The 17,024-nt window shown below is 42.5% G+C and overlaps 1 protein-coding gene across 2 annotated transcripts in view; it reads right to left on the bottom strand.

Annotated features, from left to right (window-relative positions):
* nuak1b (NUAK family, SNF1-like kinase, 1b) overlaps positions 1 to 14,634 on the bottom strand; it is a 39,795-nt gene extending 25,161 nt beyond the window's left edge. The window contains exons 1-2 of one of the 2 annotated variants that reach the window (XM_088340567.1): positions 13,207 to 14,634; positions 333 to 453 (exon numbers count right to left, since the gene is read on the bottom strand). In XM_088340567.1, the coding sequence (XP_088196693.1) occupies positions 333 to 453; positions 13,207 to 13,476 (391 nt within the window). In that variant the 5' untranslated portion in view covers positions 13,477 to 14,634. Of the gene's footprint in view, positions 1 to 332; positions 454 to 3,340; positions 3,495 to 13,206 lie in introns of those variants that run through there. The other variant, XM_088340568.1, reaches the window with a different exon arrangement.
* Between the last annotated feature and the right edge of the window lie 2,390 nt (positions 14,635 to 17,024).

The following is a 17,024-nucleotide window of genomic DNA, read 5'->3' as shown; positions in this document are numbered from 1 at the left end:
GAGGTCAATCCTACATACACATCACATATAGGAAGACGCATAGAGGACACATGTGCAACTTTCACAAGTGCAGTCTGTTTCCCAGCTGTAGTCGTCTTTTAAGTGTCAGCAGATGTCTGGCCCGGAGATCAAGAACCGGGGATGAGACCTCTCAGATGTGGGAGAGGCAATCCCTCGGATCGCAGATCCTCTCAAACATTAATTCAAGGCCAAAAGCCATCTCAACCTTTTTTTGACTGGCATCTGCATGTCGTATCATGATAATCTTTCAAAGCGGGAGGTGTACATTTCTATATATTTTTTGTATATATTGTATATTTTCATGCGCCCACCTTCGTATATAGAGATGATGTGCGGGTGGCGGAGTGATGACATGATCTCAATCTCACGGCGGATGTGGACCATGTCCTGCTCGTCTTTTATCTTCTCCTTCCGAATAGATTTGATGGCGACCTGTAAAGAAGTGAGTTGGTTCATCACATTATTGATAAAAATGAGGAGAAAATACAGTATTCTCAAGATTTTCAAGGGTAATCCATTCCATAACTACCAAAAGCTTTTTTCCATCTACGCAACATTGCTAAAATTCGCCCTATGCTGTCCCAGTCTGATGCGGAGATTATAATTCATGTGTTTGTTACCTCCTGTCTCGTTTACTGTAATGTACTACTCTCAGGTATCCCAAGTCCAAAATCAAGACCCTGCAGCTGGTACAAAACGCTGCAACGAGGTTTTAACTAAGATAAGAAAGTTTGATCACAATAACACGATTTTAGCTAACCTGCATTGGCTCCCTGTTTGCTAAAGATGTGATTTTAAGGTTCTGGTTGTATTACACAAACACCTTAATTCTGAAAATTATGGTCTACTACTTTTATACCTCCACTGCAAATATGCCAGTCGTCTCCATCCGTATATAATGTAAGTCTGTGCTTCTGGCAAGCCAAACAAAAGCACAATTTGAAAAAGCCATCTTTTCAACTTTCACTTTACAATCAAATAAAGACGTGTTTTGTACGTGATCTCTACATATTTTCTTATGTATTTTAACCAACATAAAAAAAGGTATTCAGTATAGTTATATTTCATGTGTTCATGGCAAGGAGACATTGTAATCAGAAAAATCAATACCAGTTTAAGGCCAACGGCTCGTAGTATTTCAATTTATTACAAAGAGAAACAATAGGAAATTGCCATTATTTTAATTTGATTTTTTAGTTGTTTGTTTGTTTGATTACATTCACCCGTGTCCGCTCGTTTGGCACCAGCCGCTGCTGGCTTCCTGATTAGTTCCCCTTCCTACTTAAGCTCAGTCCTTTCACTCGCCTGTTGTCAGTCTGTCAGGGAACCTCTGTTTTCACAAGGCAAGCATTTTTGACTCTGACTCCCATCGGTCCCGTTTTTAACCCATTTTCCACCCGTCCGTTCCTGATTTCCCCGTTTGTCTCCGGCTACGACCCGTTATTTGACCCCGACCACGTTTTGATCTCCCGTCCCGGCTAACGACTCGTATTTTGACCCCGACCACGTTTTGATCTCCCGGCCCAGCTAACGACTCGTTTTTTTTTACCCGACCACGTTCTGCTCTCCCGTCCCGGATAACAACCTGTTTTTCCTACTACTACACTTCGATCTCTCGCTCCGGAATAAACTTGTGATTAACGTTACGCAGCTGGGTCCAACTTCCGTTCTGGTCGTGACATTTTTAGCAAAGCTGCAATATAAATCTATTTACTTATAATTATTTCTAATAAGCTTACTGTTGCTATTGGAACATTGTATGAGTGAATAAAAACAGGTGAGTCATTGGGGGAAAAAATATGTATTAATAAATCTAAGTAACTTAAGTGCATTTAAGTGGGCTACAATGATTCAGTATTTAATAGAAAAATATTACGATGTGTGAAATTAACGCCACCTAAAAATAAACATTTGGCTTTTCAAATCATTTACTGTAGAAACAAACATTTTGTCTAGAAAACTGCAAAGCTAAATAACCTCTTTCAAAAAGAGGTCCTCCTTGTATCAACAACAAAGTAAGTTTTTGGCAATTACTTTTATTTACATCCTGAATACTGCTGCTCAAGTATTCAAATGTTGAATTTGCGGCCTGTGTGTGCCTAACGATGGAGTTTTCTCTCAGATTTTCTGTCCAAACGCAACTGCACGGTGCCAACAGAATACAAATGGAAAAAAACACAACACTGCCTTCCTGTATGACAACGTCATTATCACATTCTTATCTGATCATTGAACTTTATGCTGGGCGATTTGAGGTATTTACAGTTCTGTTTTGTCATGGACTAGCTGGCTGATCAGGAAGAAAAAAACCTCAGCGTAATTCTTAAAAGTGATTCTGCACCACCTCCTTTTGTCATGGTGTGTTGTCCTTTGACCCTATCAGCGGCCTCCGCTGACACGGCAGCAAGATGAGTCAGGATAGGAGGCGTCACACAGGCAGTGTAATTTGCTTTTGAGTGTGGAGCGATAGCCCAATCCACCCTCCCCGCAAAAACTGACTGTATATTTAGCCAGGTATTAGTCATTGAGAGATGAGAGAAGAGGGAAATTCACAAAGGGGTGGGGGGGGGTTAGTCGTACGTCTAGTCTACCTGAGCACATCAAAGCACAATCTAAAAGCATTGATCATGTTTCCTCAAATGTTCTTCAAAGCTCACCTATTTTTATCATATACTGAATGATGTTATTATTACACTATTTAAATATACATAAATAATATTGACATGTTATTTGATTAAAATGTATCAGATTTTACACTTCCGTGCATGTAGATTAATTTACGATCGCAGTTTTTTGCTGGATATGCGAACATCCAGAAATCCAGCGCAAATTTCGACGATCACTCTGGAGTGTTTACTTAGCCTCGGAGTGCTACGTCAACAGAACACAGCGGCCTACAAAGCAGCGAGTAAAAGTGGCAAGCGGAAGCGCTGTGACCGGGGAAGGAAACGAGGTTGTCGGGCCGGGCTAACGGCTCGGATGAAGGCTAAACCCTTCAAAACGCCTCTACCATCCATTTTCCTATCCAACGTCCGCTCCCTGGACAACAAACTGGACCATTTACAATTGGAATTCTCATCGAACCGCGAGTTGACGAACTGTTGTGCTTTAATTCTGACGGAGACATGGCTAAACTCATCTATCCCGAGTGACGCTGTTAGCATTGTGGGGCTAACTGCTTTCCGCGCCGATAGAAGCGGCGAGCTCACCGGCAAAAGAAAAGGTGGCGGTCTATGCATTTATACAAACAACAACTGGTGTAGAAATGCGAAGATAATCTCGAAACACTGCTCACGAGACATTGAACTTTTCTACCTACCGAGGGAGTTTAGCGCGACCATCATTACTGCCGTGGACGTGCCCCCCAGCGCTAATACGAAGGAGGCAATGGACGTTCTCTACCGAACTGTGAGTGAACTGCAGCATGCTTACACCGAGTGCATTTTTATTGCGGCGGGGGACTTTAACCAGGCCAATATGAAAACAGTTCTCCCGCAATTCCATCAGCATGTAAATTTTGCTACAAGAGGTAGGAACACATTAGACCTGGCCTACACAAACATCAAAGGTGCATATAAAGCAGCCCCCCGCCCCCACCTTGGCTCATCAGATCACCTTTCTGTTATGCTAATTCCAGCATACAAGCCCCTGCTGACCAGAGAAAAACCTACAGTGAAGCAGGTGAGGGTGTGGTCTGAGGGGGCAATGGAGGCACTTCAGGACTGCTTTGATTGCACTGATTGGGACATGTTTAAATCGGCTGCCACTTACAACAACACAATAAATATAGATGAGTACGCCATTTCTGTGTCAGCCTATATCAGTAAATGTGCAGAAGACGTCAGCAATACCAAAACTATATGCACCCGTGCCAATCAGAAGCCCTGGATGACTGCTGAGATACGCAAACAACTAAAAGTACGGAACTGTGTCTTTAAATCTGGTGACATGGAGGCGCTGAGATCAGCGAGGGCTAACCTGAACCGGGCTATCAGACTAGCAAAGCGAACGTACAGTCAAAAAATCCAGGAACGTTTCCTCAACAAAACCAACACCAGGGATATGTGGAAAGGCATTCAGGCCATTACCAAATACAAGCCAACCACCGCCCCAGTGCAGGACACTAGCATGGACTTTCTGAATGACCTCAACAAATTCTTTGGAAGGTTCGAGGCACAAAACGGCACCACTGCAGCGAAAGCGGTTCCAAACCAGGACGAAAGAGCACTCCACCTGGACTCATCTGACGTGAGGAAGACCCTGAGAAGGGTCAACACAAGGAAGGCTCCAGGCCCGGACAACATTCCGGGGCGGGTACTTAGGGAGTGCGCCGATCAGCTGGCTTGTGTACTAACAGACATTTTCAACACCTCGCTAGACCAAGCCAAAGTACCATCATGCTTCAAATTTGCCAACATCATCCCAGTGCCAAAGAAACCCCAGATCTTATCACTCAACGATTACCGGCCCGTTGCACTGACTCCTATCATAATGAAGTGCTTTGAGAGACTGGTTAAAGAGCACATCACCTCCAGTCTCCCCTCCTCATTCGACCCCTTTCAGTTTGCCTACAGGACAAACCGCTCCACCAGGGATGCCATCTCCTCTGCGCTTCACCTGAGCCTGACACATCTAGAGGAGAAGAACACCCATGTGCGGATGCTGTTCCTGGACTTCAGTTCAGCATTCAACACCATCATCCCACAACATCTGGTAGACAAAATGAGAGTCCTGGGTTTCAACACCCCCCTGCGGAACTGGCTGCTGGACTTCCTCTGTGACAGACCCCAATCAGTGCGGATAGGTCAGAACAGTTCAGATGTCATCTACCTCAGCACGGGCTCCCCCCAAGGCTGCGTCCTAAGCCCCTTGCTGTTCACCTTGATGACACACGACTGCGTCCCTAGGTCCGCCACAAACCACATCGTGAAGTATGCTGACGACACAACAGTGGGGGGCCTCATCAGGGATGACAACGACCTAGCCTACAGAGAGGAGGTGGAGCAGTTGGTGGGCTGGTGCAGGGACAACAGCCTGGTCCTGAATGTTGACAAAACTAAAGAGATCATTGTCGACTTTAGGAAAAACCAGCCCAACCATGCCCCACTTTGCATCAACAACAAGGCTGTGGAAGTTGTCAGCAGTATCAAGTTCCTAGGGGTGCACATTACAAACAAACTCACCTGGTCCGTGAACACTGCATCACTGGTTAAGAGGGCACAGCAGCGCCTGTACTTCCTGCGGAGGATGAGGAGAGCCCACCTGCCCCCACCCTCCCTCATCACATTCTACAGGGGCACCATAGAGAGTATCCTGACCAGCTGTATCTCTGTGTGGTGTGGAGGCTGCAGCGCTACCGACTGGGGTAGTGTGAGGAGGGTAACGAGGACAGCAGAGAAAATAATCGGGATTACACTTCCCTCCATTCAGGACATTGGCCAGAAGCGCTGCCTATCCCATGCTAAGAACATTACCGGGGACCCCTCTCACCCCCATCATGGACTGTTCACTCTGCTAGCCTCTGGGAAGAGGTTCTGCAGTGTGCGGTGCAGGACCACCAGGCTCCGCAATAGTCTAGTCCCCCTGGCCATTAGACTGTTAAATGGTCAATCTAACATATAGTTAACTTAAATCTAAACGGCTGCTAATCTGACTTTTTGCACTACTGGCAGTTTTTTATAGCTTGCCACTCATTGCACATTGCTCTCTGCACTATGGTAAATTACAGCGTTATTGTTACAGTGTTAATGTTACAGTGTACCTGACTTGTTAACCTGACTGCCCATTTTGCACATCTGGTTAGCTACTCTTCTTGCACTATCGGCACTATGGTAAAATACTATACGTAGCCAAAATACAATACAACTTTATTTATTTCTGTACATTCAAGGAAACTGTGGGGGTCAGATGCATCGACATTTCGTTCTGTATACACGTGTACTAGAATGACAATAAAGTAGATCTGAATCTGAATCTGAATCTGAATCTGAATGTTCAGTCCATCAGAAGCACGTAAAGGGAGCTAGCTGTATAAGGCATGATAGAAATTATGTTGTTTTTATGAAAATACACTGTCAGGATTTGGCTCTCCCTTTCTCCCAACCTGGTAGGGAGTGGCTGCGCTTCTTCAGTGTCCACAACTACACTTCATTATTTCGACGGGGTCCATATATTTTCTCCGACTTCACAACTAGGCTCCACTGATATTTTCCTAATTTCCTTGTAAGTTTTTGAGCCCGGAACTGGTACTATCCAAGCGGAATAAATCCTACTTCCCAATTTTCGGAAACGTAGCATTAGATGCATGCTTTGTTTTTTTCTTCGTTGGTGCTGAAATAAACTTTGGTATTGTTGTACAGAAACAAATTACACATGCATAGTTGCGAAACAAACTTTCCAAAGAGCAGGTCGAGCAGTTGTGGAAAGGCTACAGCGGGGTTCGTTCCAATCCTCAGGACTATATCCGTGCCTTAAATGAGAGGCTAGCGGATAAAATACACAGTGGTGCATGTGTCACTGTAATTGTAGCCTAAACATTCTTGCATGAACTCTTGGCGTTACTTTGATAACACGTTCGCTTGTTATTCCAGACTTTCGTTGCTATCTGAACGCGAGTCTTCTAAGCAGCCGTTCTTGGTATTCCATGAAGCCAAAACCACTGTCAGAAGCCGGTGCCAAGCTAATTACCTTGCACACCAATAAAAAAGAAAATAAAAAAAGCCAAACCCTAATGGTTCTTTTCCAGGGAATGCCTTGATTACATAGAATTGAAAGAAATTATTCTATGATAAAAAAGACTTCCAAGTGCTATGTTCACAATTAGCAAAACATGTTTGTATTCTTTTTACCTCATTAGATTTACGAGAATATAATGTCCGGAGCTAGCCGGTGCAGAGGGTTGACTCATCATCCCCCCTTTATTAGATCAGGAATTCACTCGTTTCGGAAATACCTGAGTAATGACCTATAAAGTTTGCATGCAAAGGAGAAAGTTAGCATTTTTTTCTGATTTTATTTTTTTAATCCAGGAACAATCCAGCTTGAGCACTAATGATCCTAATTTGGGTGCTCTACAGCAGACAGGAGAACCTTACAGAGAGTCATCAACACAGCCAAGAAAATCATCAGCTGCTCTCTTCCCAGTCTGGAGGACATTACCGGTTTACGTGAAGTTTACCCTGTTTTATTAAGTTTCACTGTGTTTTATTGTACTGGAAAAAAATAACCAAAATAATACTTAAAATGATCTGCCAGTGGATTTTTATGCTTTATAACTTTTTTGTAAAATAAAACAAATCATTTATATTAGATATTTAATAGCATCAAATCATATGTAAGATTTTAACTTAATTTGATCTATTTTTAAACCATTTCTCTGTACAGTAATCTGTTACTATAACGTGGTTTACCTTATATGGATTCGCAACCTCACGGGTTTGCATTGTGAATTGAGTTATGCAGTCTAAACAGTCTAAACAGTCTCCCTGCTTATTATTTGATGGTAAAAAAGTCATTTGTAAAAAACAAACAAACAAAAAAACAAAAACCTTTATACTGTACTCTTATTTGCTTGAATCAGCAAAAAAGGTTTGTTATTTGGTTTCGGTGTATAATAGAGTATTTGATTGGATAAAAATTGTAAAAAATGAAGGTTTCTGATTCAAGGATTTTCCCAAACACAGGCTCTTTTTGGAATGTAACCGCTGCGAATACAAAAGATTACTGTACTACTTCATGAGCATAAATAAGTAATCTGCTGACACCTACTGATATGGATGAATGATAGTTACTTGGCTGATCGCTGGAAGAGAACAGAGATACAGAATGATGGAATATTTTTGCAAAGATGAAATTTGACAGTTATCAGCACACTTAACAAGGTCTCCCTGCACACTGGTCTTAGACAAGGACTAACAGGCTCTGAGTCTCTTCCCAAGGGCCACTGTGCCACGTCTAATCTCTTGAACAATTTACACTACATTGCAATGAATGATCATTAAGACAATCCTAAATCTAAGTCACGACTAGGATCACAGAATGGCCTAGAGAGTAAGCCAGGTATTTGGGTATCTGCCCATGTTCTCCTGCCCTGACCCCAACGTGGATCATTAAACGGGACCGCAGACCGTCCACATTCCAGCTGGCGGACTCGGCTATCCTTGTCCTCAAGTGTAACCCTATTACTGTCACTTAGAGTCAACAGGCGATTCCCCCCTGCCCACAGTGGCCCCTGCCAGGTATGGGGTCGACGCCCGCCGGGTTTCCAATAGGGCCCGTTTGAAGTCAAAGACGGTGTTTCGCTCCACTGGAGCCTGACATCTTCTTGCGCTTTCTCAGACCATTAGAACAGATGAAAGATTCATTGTCGGCTCGGCCATCGCCGTGTTTTCTGAGGGTCCCCGGCGCCTCTTATGTATTGAATCGGGCTTGAGTCACAGTTTGCGGAGAGAGGGAGGTAAAGGCCAGTGGTTCTTGTAGAGAAACGTATTCCCACGCGAGCCAAAGATCGTAATACAGCATCAACGGCGCTGCCTAGAGCGCAGGAATGTCCATGTTTTCCCTTTCCCGTACCTCTCCATTGTTGAGCCATGATGTAATGTGATGCTTTAAGATTGCATTAATTTAATGTTGTTAGGATTTGGAAGAGAAGAACTCCTTGAGGGGGCAGCCCCTTTGCTCCTATTTTTCAGTGATGTTATGTGCTGATAGACTTTCGTGGTTGGTTGGATACGGATTGGGGCTTAATTCTAGACTACAAGTGCAGATTTTAACAACAGGTTGTATCGTGGATCTTCTTAAACCCAGTTATATTCTTTTAAAATTGGGAACAGGTAGGGCAGCGAGACCAGGCGAGTAGAGGAAATAAGGAGGTCCTTGTCACAGATCTAGTGTTTATTTACATCATTTTAGGCCAGTCTCCAAACACTATACTGTAAATATTGTTGCCCATTTATTCTGACATTCTTTCTATCCTGTTTTTACCTTTTAAGTCTTATCCTGGAGTGCAATGTATTGTAATAAATAATGTTCACTACATTGTTATCAATGACAATTAAGAACATTCTAATTCTTAAACAGGGGTCTTAAACCCTTGGTCCACAGTTAAATTGCATCCTGCAAGACAATTGTTTGGGGCCGCCACCATAATATGAAAGCTTAATGTTAGTGCGCCCCCACGGAATTTTAAATTGGATACTATCCTTAAGTCAGAGAATTCATACACTAATATTTGAAATGACTATTATAATTCATTAGCTACTTCCTGGTTTTATGCGAGGCAGTGAGCACACACCACAGACTATTAGTTGCAATAAATTATAAGATTCAATTAATCATTTTTGCAATGTAATCACAATTTTTTTTATTTACATTTTACTGACGCATTGTTAGAGAATAGGCCACGGGGAACGGGGAAGGAGATTGTCATGAATGTTGAGGCGGCAGTATCTCAGGAGGTAAAGCGCTCGTCTTGGGATCAAGAGGTCACAGGTTAAATTACCGGCTCCTCCGTGTTATTTGTCGAAGTGTCCTTGGGCAAGACACTGAATCCCTAATGCTCCCGATAAGCAGGTAATTGCCTGACGCCGCTATTGGTGTCTGAGTGAGTATGAATGGGTAAGTGTGAAGCACATTTTAAAGCGCTTTGGAAGGTCTTCAGTGACTTGAACACGCTGAACAGAAGCTTAAAGGACAGTAGATGCACCTTGCACGTGACCCATGGTGAGTTTATTTTTTTTTAGTTTTTTTAAACATGTTCTTTTTGTTACAGTATGGATTTTTAAATTTGTAAATTTGAAGATGGCAGTGCACACGAGTTAAGCTAGATTGGCCAGATTTTGATTTCTTAACGTTCTCTTATATTCATTAGTTTTTCTCTTGGATACATGCTTGGCCAATGATCCCTACAGTCGTTTTATCTTTTGCTCTTACAACTTAGAACAATCTCTGGACACTACCTTGTAAACCTTTCTGCCTATTAGGAGAATTATAATTTTAATACATACGTTAATATATTATAGTTGGAATATGGTGCCAATACCATAGCAGCAGGTTCCTGAAGTAGGACACTAATAAGGATTTGATCGTGGCGCCAGCAGAGGTTAGCACTCTATCATTTCAGTTCCCTGCTGTGACCGTTCCTTTCATTTGTCACTCGCTATCACCACAACCTTCTCAACAAAGTCATATTGACTGCGGACACCATAGTAACAAACCCCCCTCGTCTTGCTACTCCATAAAAACATGAAACAAAATCCAGAAGCGTGCAAAAGGCATGGGCGTGTCAATATGATCCCCCCCGATTAATCACGCTTCGGTTGCCTCAATCTTGCCATATGGCTTTGGAGATTGAACTGACAATCGCTTGGTCTCACTTTCGCTGACGTCCTATTATGTCAGACTGATTCGTCAAAGGTCGGCAGGTCTTTGTGCACGCCGACAATTTGTCTTCCGATTTCTTGGAATTTGAGGTCACGGCGTGTGTCTGTTGCGTAATTTTTTTGCGCGGCTTCTGTTTTATCTGCCATGCCGTAACAGAGTATGCCTAAATGCAGTAAATAGTTCAATTGGGATCAAAATTTGAGTTTTAGACGAATCCGAATGATCAGTTTCCTAGTTGTGCCCCTAAAACCCTAGTGGTTAAGTGTTACAACCACCCAATCATTTATAGACAGAACTGTGGAATTTTTGCCATAGGATCCGAAAATATAAAGATAATATCCCAGAGGAATCAAGTAATTCATGTGAAGCTTTAATAGACAGATAACCAGAGTTTTAGGGTGTATTTTTAATTTTTGTACCAACAAAAAAGGAAAATATTTCCCCCCAAAAATGGAGCATGCACTAGTTGGACCAGTTGAAAGGGCAAAAGCAAACGAGTGCAGTAATCTGAAAATTAAACAACCAACCCGACAATCTTCATCAGACTATTTGCAGTAAGAATAGGGGGCCTGTTCAAAGTATGTACCATTTACATCGCCTTACATAACCCGAATATTGTCGATATTCCTATTTTAATCACACAATTTCTGTAATCACAGATTTCTGTTCCATTTACATGGCCTTGCATAACCACAATATTGTCATTATTCTGATCAACATCTGACAATTTTTGGAACTCAGATTATTGTTCTATTTACAGGGCCTGGCATATTTTCAATATTTCAATTGTAATTCGGCAATTCCTAGAAATTAGATGTCTGTTACATTTTACAATTTCATTTACATAACCCAAATAAGATTAATATTTTCATCTAAAAAAGCAACTCTTTGTTTACAAATGTACTGATCGTCTCAGAGGTCAGGTGCATTTTTACAAGACCAAGCAAACTCCATTAATCCCAGGTAAAGATGAGAAATTCTAATAGGCTTTCCTTGACATGTTTGTTCAGTGGGCTGGATCAAAAACCCAAAGTGTGTGGCCCGCTTGCCATAGATTGCCCACTCCCACATGCTCTCAGCCATTTTTCAGGTATGGCATCTGAAAAAATATTGAAAATTGACACATATGTCCGACTTAAGGATAAAAACAGCATTATAAGCATTTAAAGAGGATTACTGTAGTTTGCTTTTTAAGTATACTCAGCTCCCTGCAGCGCTGACATGATTTAGCATGACTCGGAGGGGTAAAATAATGACTTTCTAGAAAGTAATCATACACAGACTCCCTTTAAGCTAAAAATGATCTCATCCGCTATCTGCATGAGATACAGCAAGTATATGTTGCGCAATTTAAGGAGCAAAACATGCCACAGTGAAGCTGCGGCAACGTCCATAACAATACAAACTCAAACACGGGGAGAAGGCCAGGGGTGGTGTAATAATGGCGGGGTGACAATGTTGTCGGGGAGTGAGTGTTTGTGTTTGTTTGGGGGTGTGGGGGGTGTCAATGATGACCTATATTTATCTCATCTCTGTATTCTCAGCTCATGGAAAGTTCCTGGTGTCCTGCCAGATTGAGTATGCAGGGTCAAATGTTACCACACATGGAAATAATTGGACGTAGGTGTCTGTCGGGGTTTGGTACACCTCAAACGTCAGAGTGGTGTTGTTAAAAGAGGGTTGTAGATTAGGTTGCGGAAACAAATGATTGGGATCAACTGGCTGGGTTGAATTTCAATTTTACTCTCGAAGCATCAGACTTTTTTTGTGCATCTTTTGCATTCTGTCTTTTTTATACAAAGCATTGTCAGTGAACTGTCGCTCTAACACGGTTAACAGTCTGATTTGTTTAGTGCAAAGGGTTCTGCATTCTGATTGGTTAAACAGTAAGCCTATTCTCTAACAATGCGTCAATAACATTGTTGTTTAAACCGTACAGGTACGTAAAACACCTTGCCAAATCTATGTAATGTACTTGCCGAATCTGGCGATTTCAAGTTTCTCTAAAACCCAAAATTTCGACAAAACCTTCTGCACCAACAAGACAATTGAAATGTATAATAATTGCAAAATAAATATGTTTTTATTTCACGATTTTGCCTATCATGGGTTCTTTCTATAACGTAACCCCCGTGATGAATGAGGATTCATTCTATACATAATGTAAAAACCAGTAAAGTGTGCAAAATTTAGATTGCTATTTTTGGGGAGGAGGAGACTGGATCATTCAAAAGAGTATAACTTTTAATCCGCACAATCTTATTGAATATTACACTAATTTTTACAAAAATATTTCAAAATAAACATCAAAGATTAATACTTTTAGTTTAACCAATTGTTCCTCTCCTTTTTTATTAACTTTCATGGTGGTTGCACTGAAAAGATAAATCTCAAAAACCACAGGCTAACAGACCGACAAAAATATCAAATTACAAGCATTTTAAATAGGGCTGCTGGTGGGGAATATCTCGCAACTAGATTCCCGCCACTACTGGATAGCCAAAAAAAGTGTGCTTTTTTGCATGCATGCAGCTCATTCTGTGCAATATGAGCGTTGTTCTTTTGCATGGATGTGCAATTGTGTACAAAATTCAATGTGTGCAATGCCTTACCTTTTTGCTTGAGTAAAGTTGAATAGGGCTGATTGGTAGGGAATATCTTGGATCAAGATTTTCCCCACTACTGGACGTGACAAGTGTGCTTGTTTGCATGCATGTAGCGAGCTCTTCTTGTGCAATATGATGGTGGGTTTTTTTGCATGCATGTGCAATTTTGTCCAAAAACACAACGCGTGCAATGCATTACCTCTCTGCCGGAGTGACGTTCGATGGCTTTCTTGACTTTGCCGTACGTGCCTTTCCCCAAAGTCTCCAGCAGCTCGTAGCGATGCTTCAGGTTGTGTTTGTGGTGATGTTTTTTCACTCCGGGGTTTTTCTTGCCACCATGGCCGCCCGCCGGAGTGTCTTCGGGTGAGCGACCGACGAGCAGCAATGGGAGAGGGTGATCACCCGCACATTTTATGGGGGTTTCAGAGAGGCTTGCCCCTCTGCGGGGCACCAAATACGCGGTCTCCATATCGCTCTGTCTAATAACACGCGTGCTACAATATAATTCACTCACAAAATCACTCTAAAAAATTGATATTCACTAATTGCTTTAGGATCTGGTATCAGTGTTGTCACATGTGCACCAGAGGTGTTTGGAGGCAAGCTGGGGCCACGCCTGTTAATGCCAAGGTCAGGCTTATCTCTGAAGAGTGGGATGACACTTTACACCGAAAAACAACAGCGACCAGATAAAGAAGGTGCTGTGTCTGATTCAAATCAGGAGGCTTCTCCTGCTACTTATCACCATGGAAACCAGTACTAACTGCTTTGTGGGAAAGTAAATCGTCCCAACCGCAAAAACAAAAAGGAATGGAAAGGAATGGGGGCACCGGGCTGTACTTGCCCAAGACACACCAGAGGAATTGGGGTCACGACGACCCTGTCGGTTAAAGGATCCGTGAACGTCAAATACTTATTGGCCTAATAATAGTAATAAATAAATAAATTACAAGGAATAATAACCAAGCTACTTGTCATATTTGTCCACGTGGAAGCAAACGTTTCCAGATTGTCATCAAAACGATCAAAGTGTTAACTGTCATCTATCTACTTAGCATACAAAAGTCTACAAAAAAGGATGTTTCAATAAAAAAAAAAACTATATAATTAGTGTAATAATAACGTATTATAATATTAATATAGCCGAGAAAATCGACTTAAATGTGATACGCCGCGGCTCTAATAATAAATATATCGCTATGGGCTACTCCAAAATCGATTAGTAAGGTCTGTCCGTGTGTCATTCGGGGTTCGCTCGCATCATCCGTGTTCCAAACGCTGACAACATCACTGACTCACATCGACAAGGCGAGAAAGCTGCGACGAAACCGGCGTTTTGGATAAAGATGACCCTCATTTTTATCCGCGGTTCATTCATCCGGAGAGAGCTCCGTGTGGCCGCGCGGGTGCGGGCTCCGTGCTGAAATCGAACCGGTTGAAGTTGCGCGGTGCTCGGACGCTATCGGAGGCGGCAAGGCTGTGGGTACTGCTGCCATGGTCGTTTTTCTTAGGGAAGCTCCTTTTCTTCCTTCCTTGCTTCGTTTTCTCGTGTGTGGTGCGCTTCTGGTTGCTTTCTTTTGCTATTTCTCCCTCTTGACTCCAACCTAAAGGAAGGAACTGAGATCGGTGGGAGGGGTTTGCTTTGTCAGCCCCTTTCTTTGGCGTCTTCCTCCTTCTTTGTTGCTCTCTCTCTCTCTCTCTCTCTCCCCCTCTCTCTTACCAAGGGGGCGCGGCCGGCGAGTCCCCTGAGACACTCTCAACCCTTGCCTCCATCTGCTCTCAAGATTTTATTCGTTCACCAAGTTTACAGCACAGGAACATCCCCAAACGAGCACAAAAGAGAGTAAAATAAACATTTTGACCCTGTATAAGCAACATCCACCCATCCATTATCTGCACCGTTTATCCTCAGTAGGCTCGCGGGGGTGCTCGAGCCCATCTCAGCTTTCTGAATCACAAAAATTATTTCCCAAATGAAAATACCGAAATTATGCACTTGTTACCGTACCGTACTGTTCTCCCATTAGAACAGTTGATTTTGTGGTCCCTTTATAAGCCACGCCTCCTCCTCGCTGTCTACCATTCGCTACTGTTGACACAAAACCCAATATGCGGATATTTAACACCCCTGATTTCAGTATTTCTTTTATAGTTTTAAATACGGCTAAGATGGAAGTATATACAGTAGGGATAATATCTCCATGAGGAGGAATTCAGTGTTCTCATACTGTGTGCTTGAGACGGCGCCACCAAAACGGTATTTGGTTGTACATTGTGAGCAAAAGAGGAAGTTAGGGATCAGCACCATGTTGTAACAACAGTTGAGTTACAAAATGTAATGGATAACGGGTAACAGTACTCGTTACAGCCAAAAGTAATCGCTTTCCAGGAATCCCTTACAAAGGAACGCATGACTCCTAACACTACATATTTGATAGACAGGACAAGACGGACGGGATCGATTACCTGATACTTGATACACGAGCAAGATACCAGACAGGACGAGACAGACGGTTTCGATACCGGATACTGGATACACGAGCAAGACACCCGACGGGACGGACGGGATCGATACCGGATACTGGATACACAAGCAGCATACCGGACGGAGTCAAAATTCACGTCTTGCCAGTGCAGAGGTTCGTTGACGGACTGACAAGGAGTGAATAAGAGCACTGACTTTAAATAGGAGGGGAGGCAATCAGGCAAAGAGCAGCAGCTGGCGCCAAACGGGCGGGCTCAAGTGAGGGCAATGGGCAACCGTGACATCAGAGACGGTTTCTTCCAGATTGTAAAAATATATATCTTGTCAGTTGTGTTAAAAATAGGTATTGTACAGAAAAATATTAAGTCTTATTTATTGACCTATTTGACTTATTTGAGTGCACGCCACAGTTCTGAGGTCATGAGATCGAACCTCCTGTGCGGAGTTTAGATGTTCTTCCTGTGCTTGCGTGGGTTTCCTCCTGGCACTCCGGTTTCCTCCCACAATCTAAAAACATGCATGTCAGGTTAATTGGCCGGTCCAAATTGTCCCTAATGAGCGAGTGAGTGTCTGTCTCTGGTGCCCTGCAACTGGCTGGGTGTCCCCTGCCCACTGCCCGAAGAAAGCTGGGATGGTCCCCAGTACCCCCGCGACCCTACTGAGGATAAGCGGTGAAAATAATGGATGGATGAATGGGAATTTTGTTGCTTCTAAATGTTGTTGTACTCCTTTTCATCGCCTTATTGTTACGATGCACAATTTTTCATTGCACTCACAACCTACAACTCCGAGCTACTTTGTAAATATTTCTTTTCCTAATATTGCCTTTCTTTATCTCGTTCTTTCTTTTTTAAAGGGTTTTATTAAGTGTTTATCAAGGAGTGCCATGTGTCATCTTGTTCAAACAATGTTCAGTACAGAATGCCCCGAGGAAACCCACGCAAGCACGGGGAGAACATGCAAACTACACACAAGAAGGTTCAATCTGATGACCTCAAAACCCATTTATATTTTATAGCATATAAATAACCTATATGTTATGTTGACAATGCCTGTCTATTATTTGTTATTGCAACATCCATTGCAGCCTGGTCATCCTGGAAGGGGGATCACCTCATGTGCGGTCCCTTCTAAAGGTTTCTTCATTTTCCTCATGTTGAGGTTTTTTTTAGTTTTTCCTTGCCCTCATGTAGGTTTTAGATCAGGGTGTGGTGTAATACAAGTCTGTGGTTTGCATTAATCTGTGGTCTGTGCTGACCTTTGAGACTGTTTGTGATTAAGTGTTTCACAAATAAACATGCCATGACATGACATTGATAACAACATCAATGGCAATAAAGACAGTTGTATTTTATTATATTATAATGTTGCTGCTAATGTCATTACAGTGATTATTGTTCATTTTAACAATGGTGTTTGTGTTTTGTGTATTTGATTTTTCGGGTTGCTGTGTGGGGAAAGGGGGGGTGGTTTTTTTCTCATTGTACATAGAGAACATTTTAATACCTTACACAGTTTTAATGGGTTGAAAT

The sequence above is a fragment of the Urocampus carinirostris genome, chromosome 7 (genome assembly GCF_059441175.1).
Source record: "Urocampus carinirostris isolate Australia breed hairy pipefish chromosome 7, RoL_Ucar_1.0, whole genome shotgun sequence".
NCBI lineage: Eukaryota > Metazoa > Chordata > Actinopteri > Syngnathiformes > Syngnathidae > Urocampus > Urocampus carinirostris.
The sequence above is the reverse complement of the archived record's forward strand: the minus strand, read 5'-3'. Positions and strand labels throughout refer to the sequence as shown.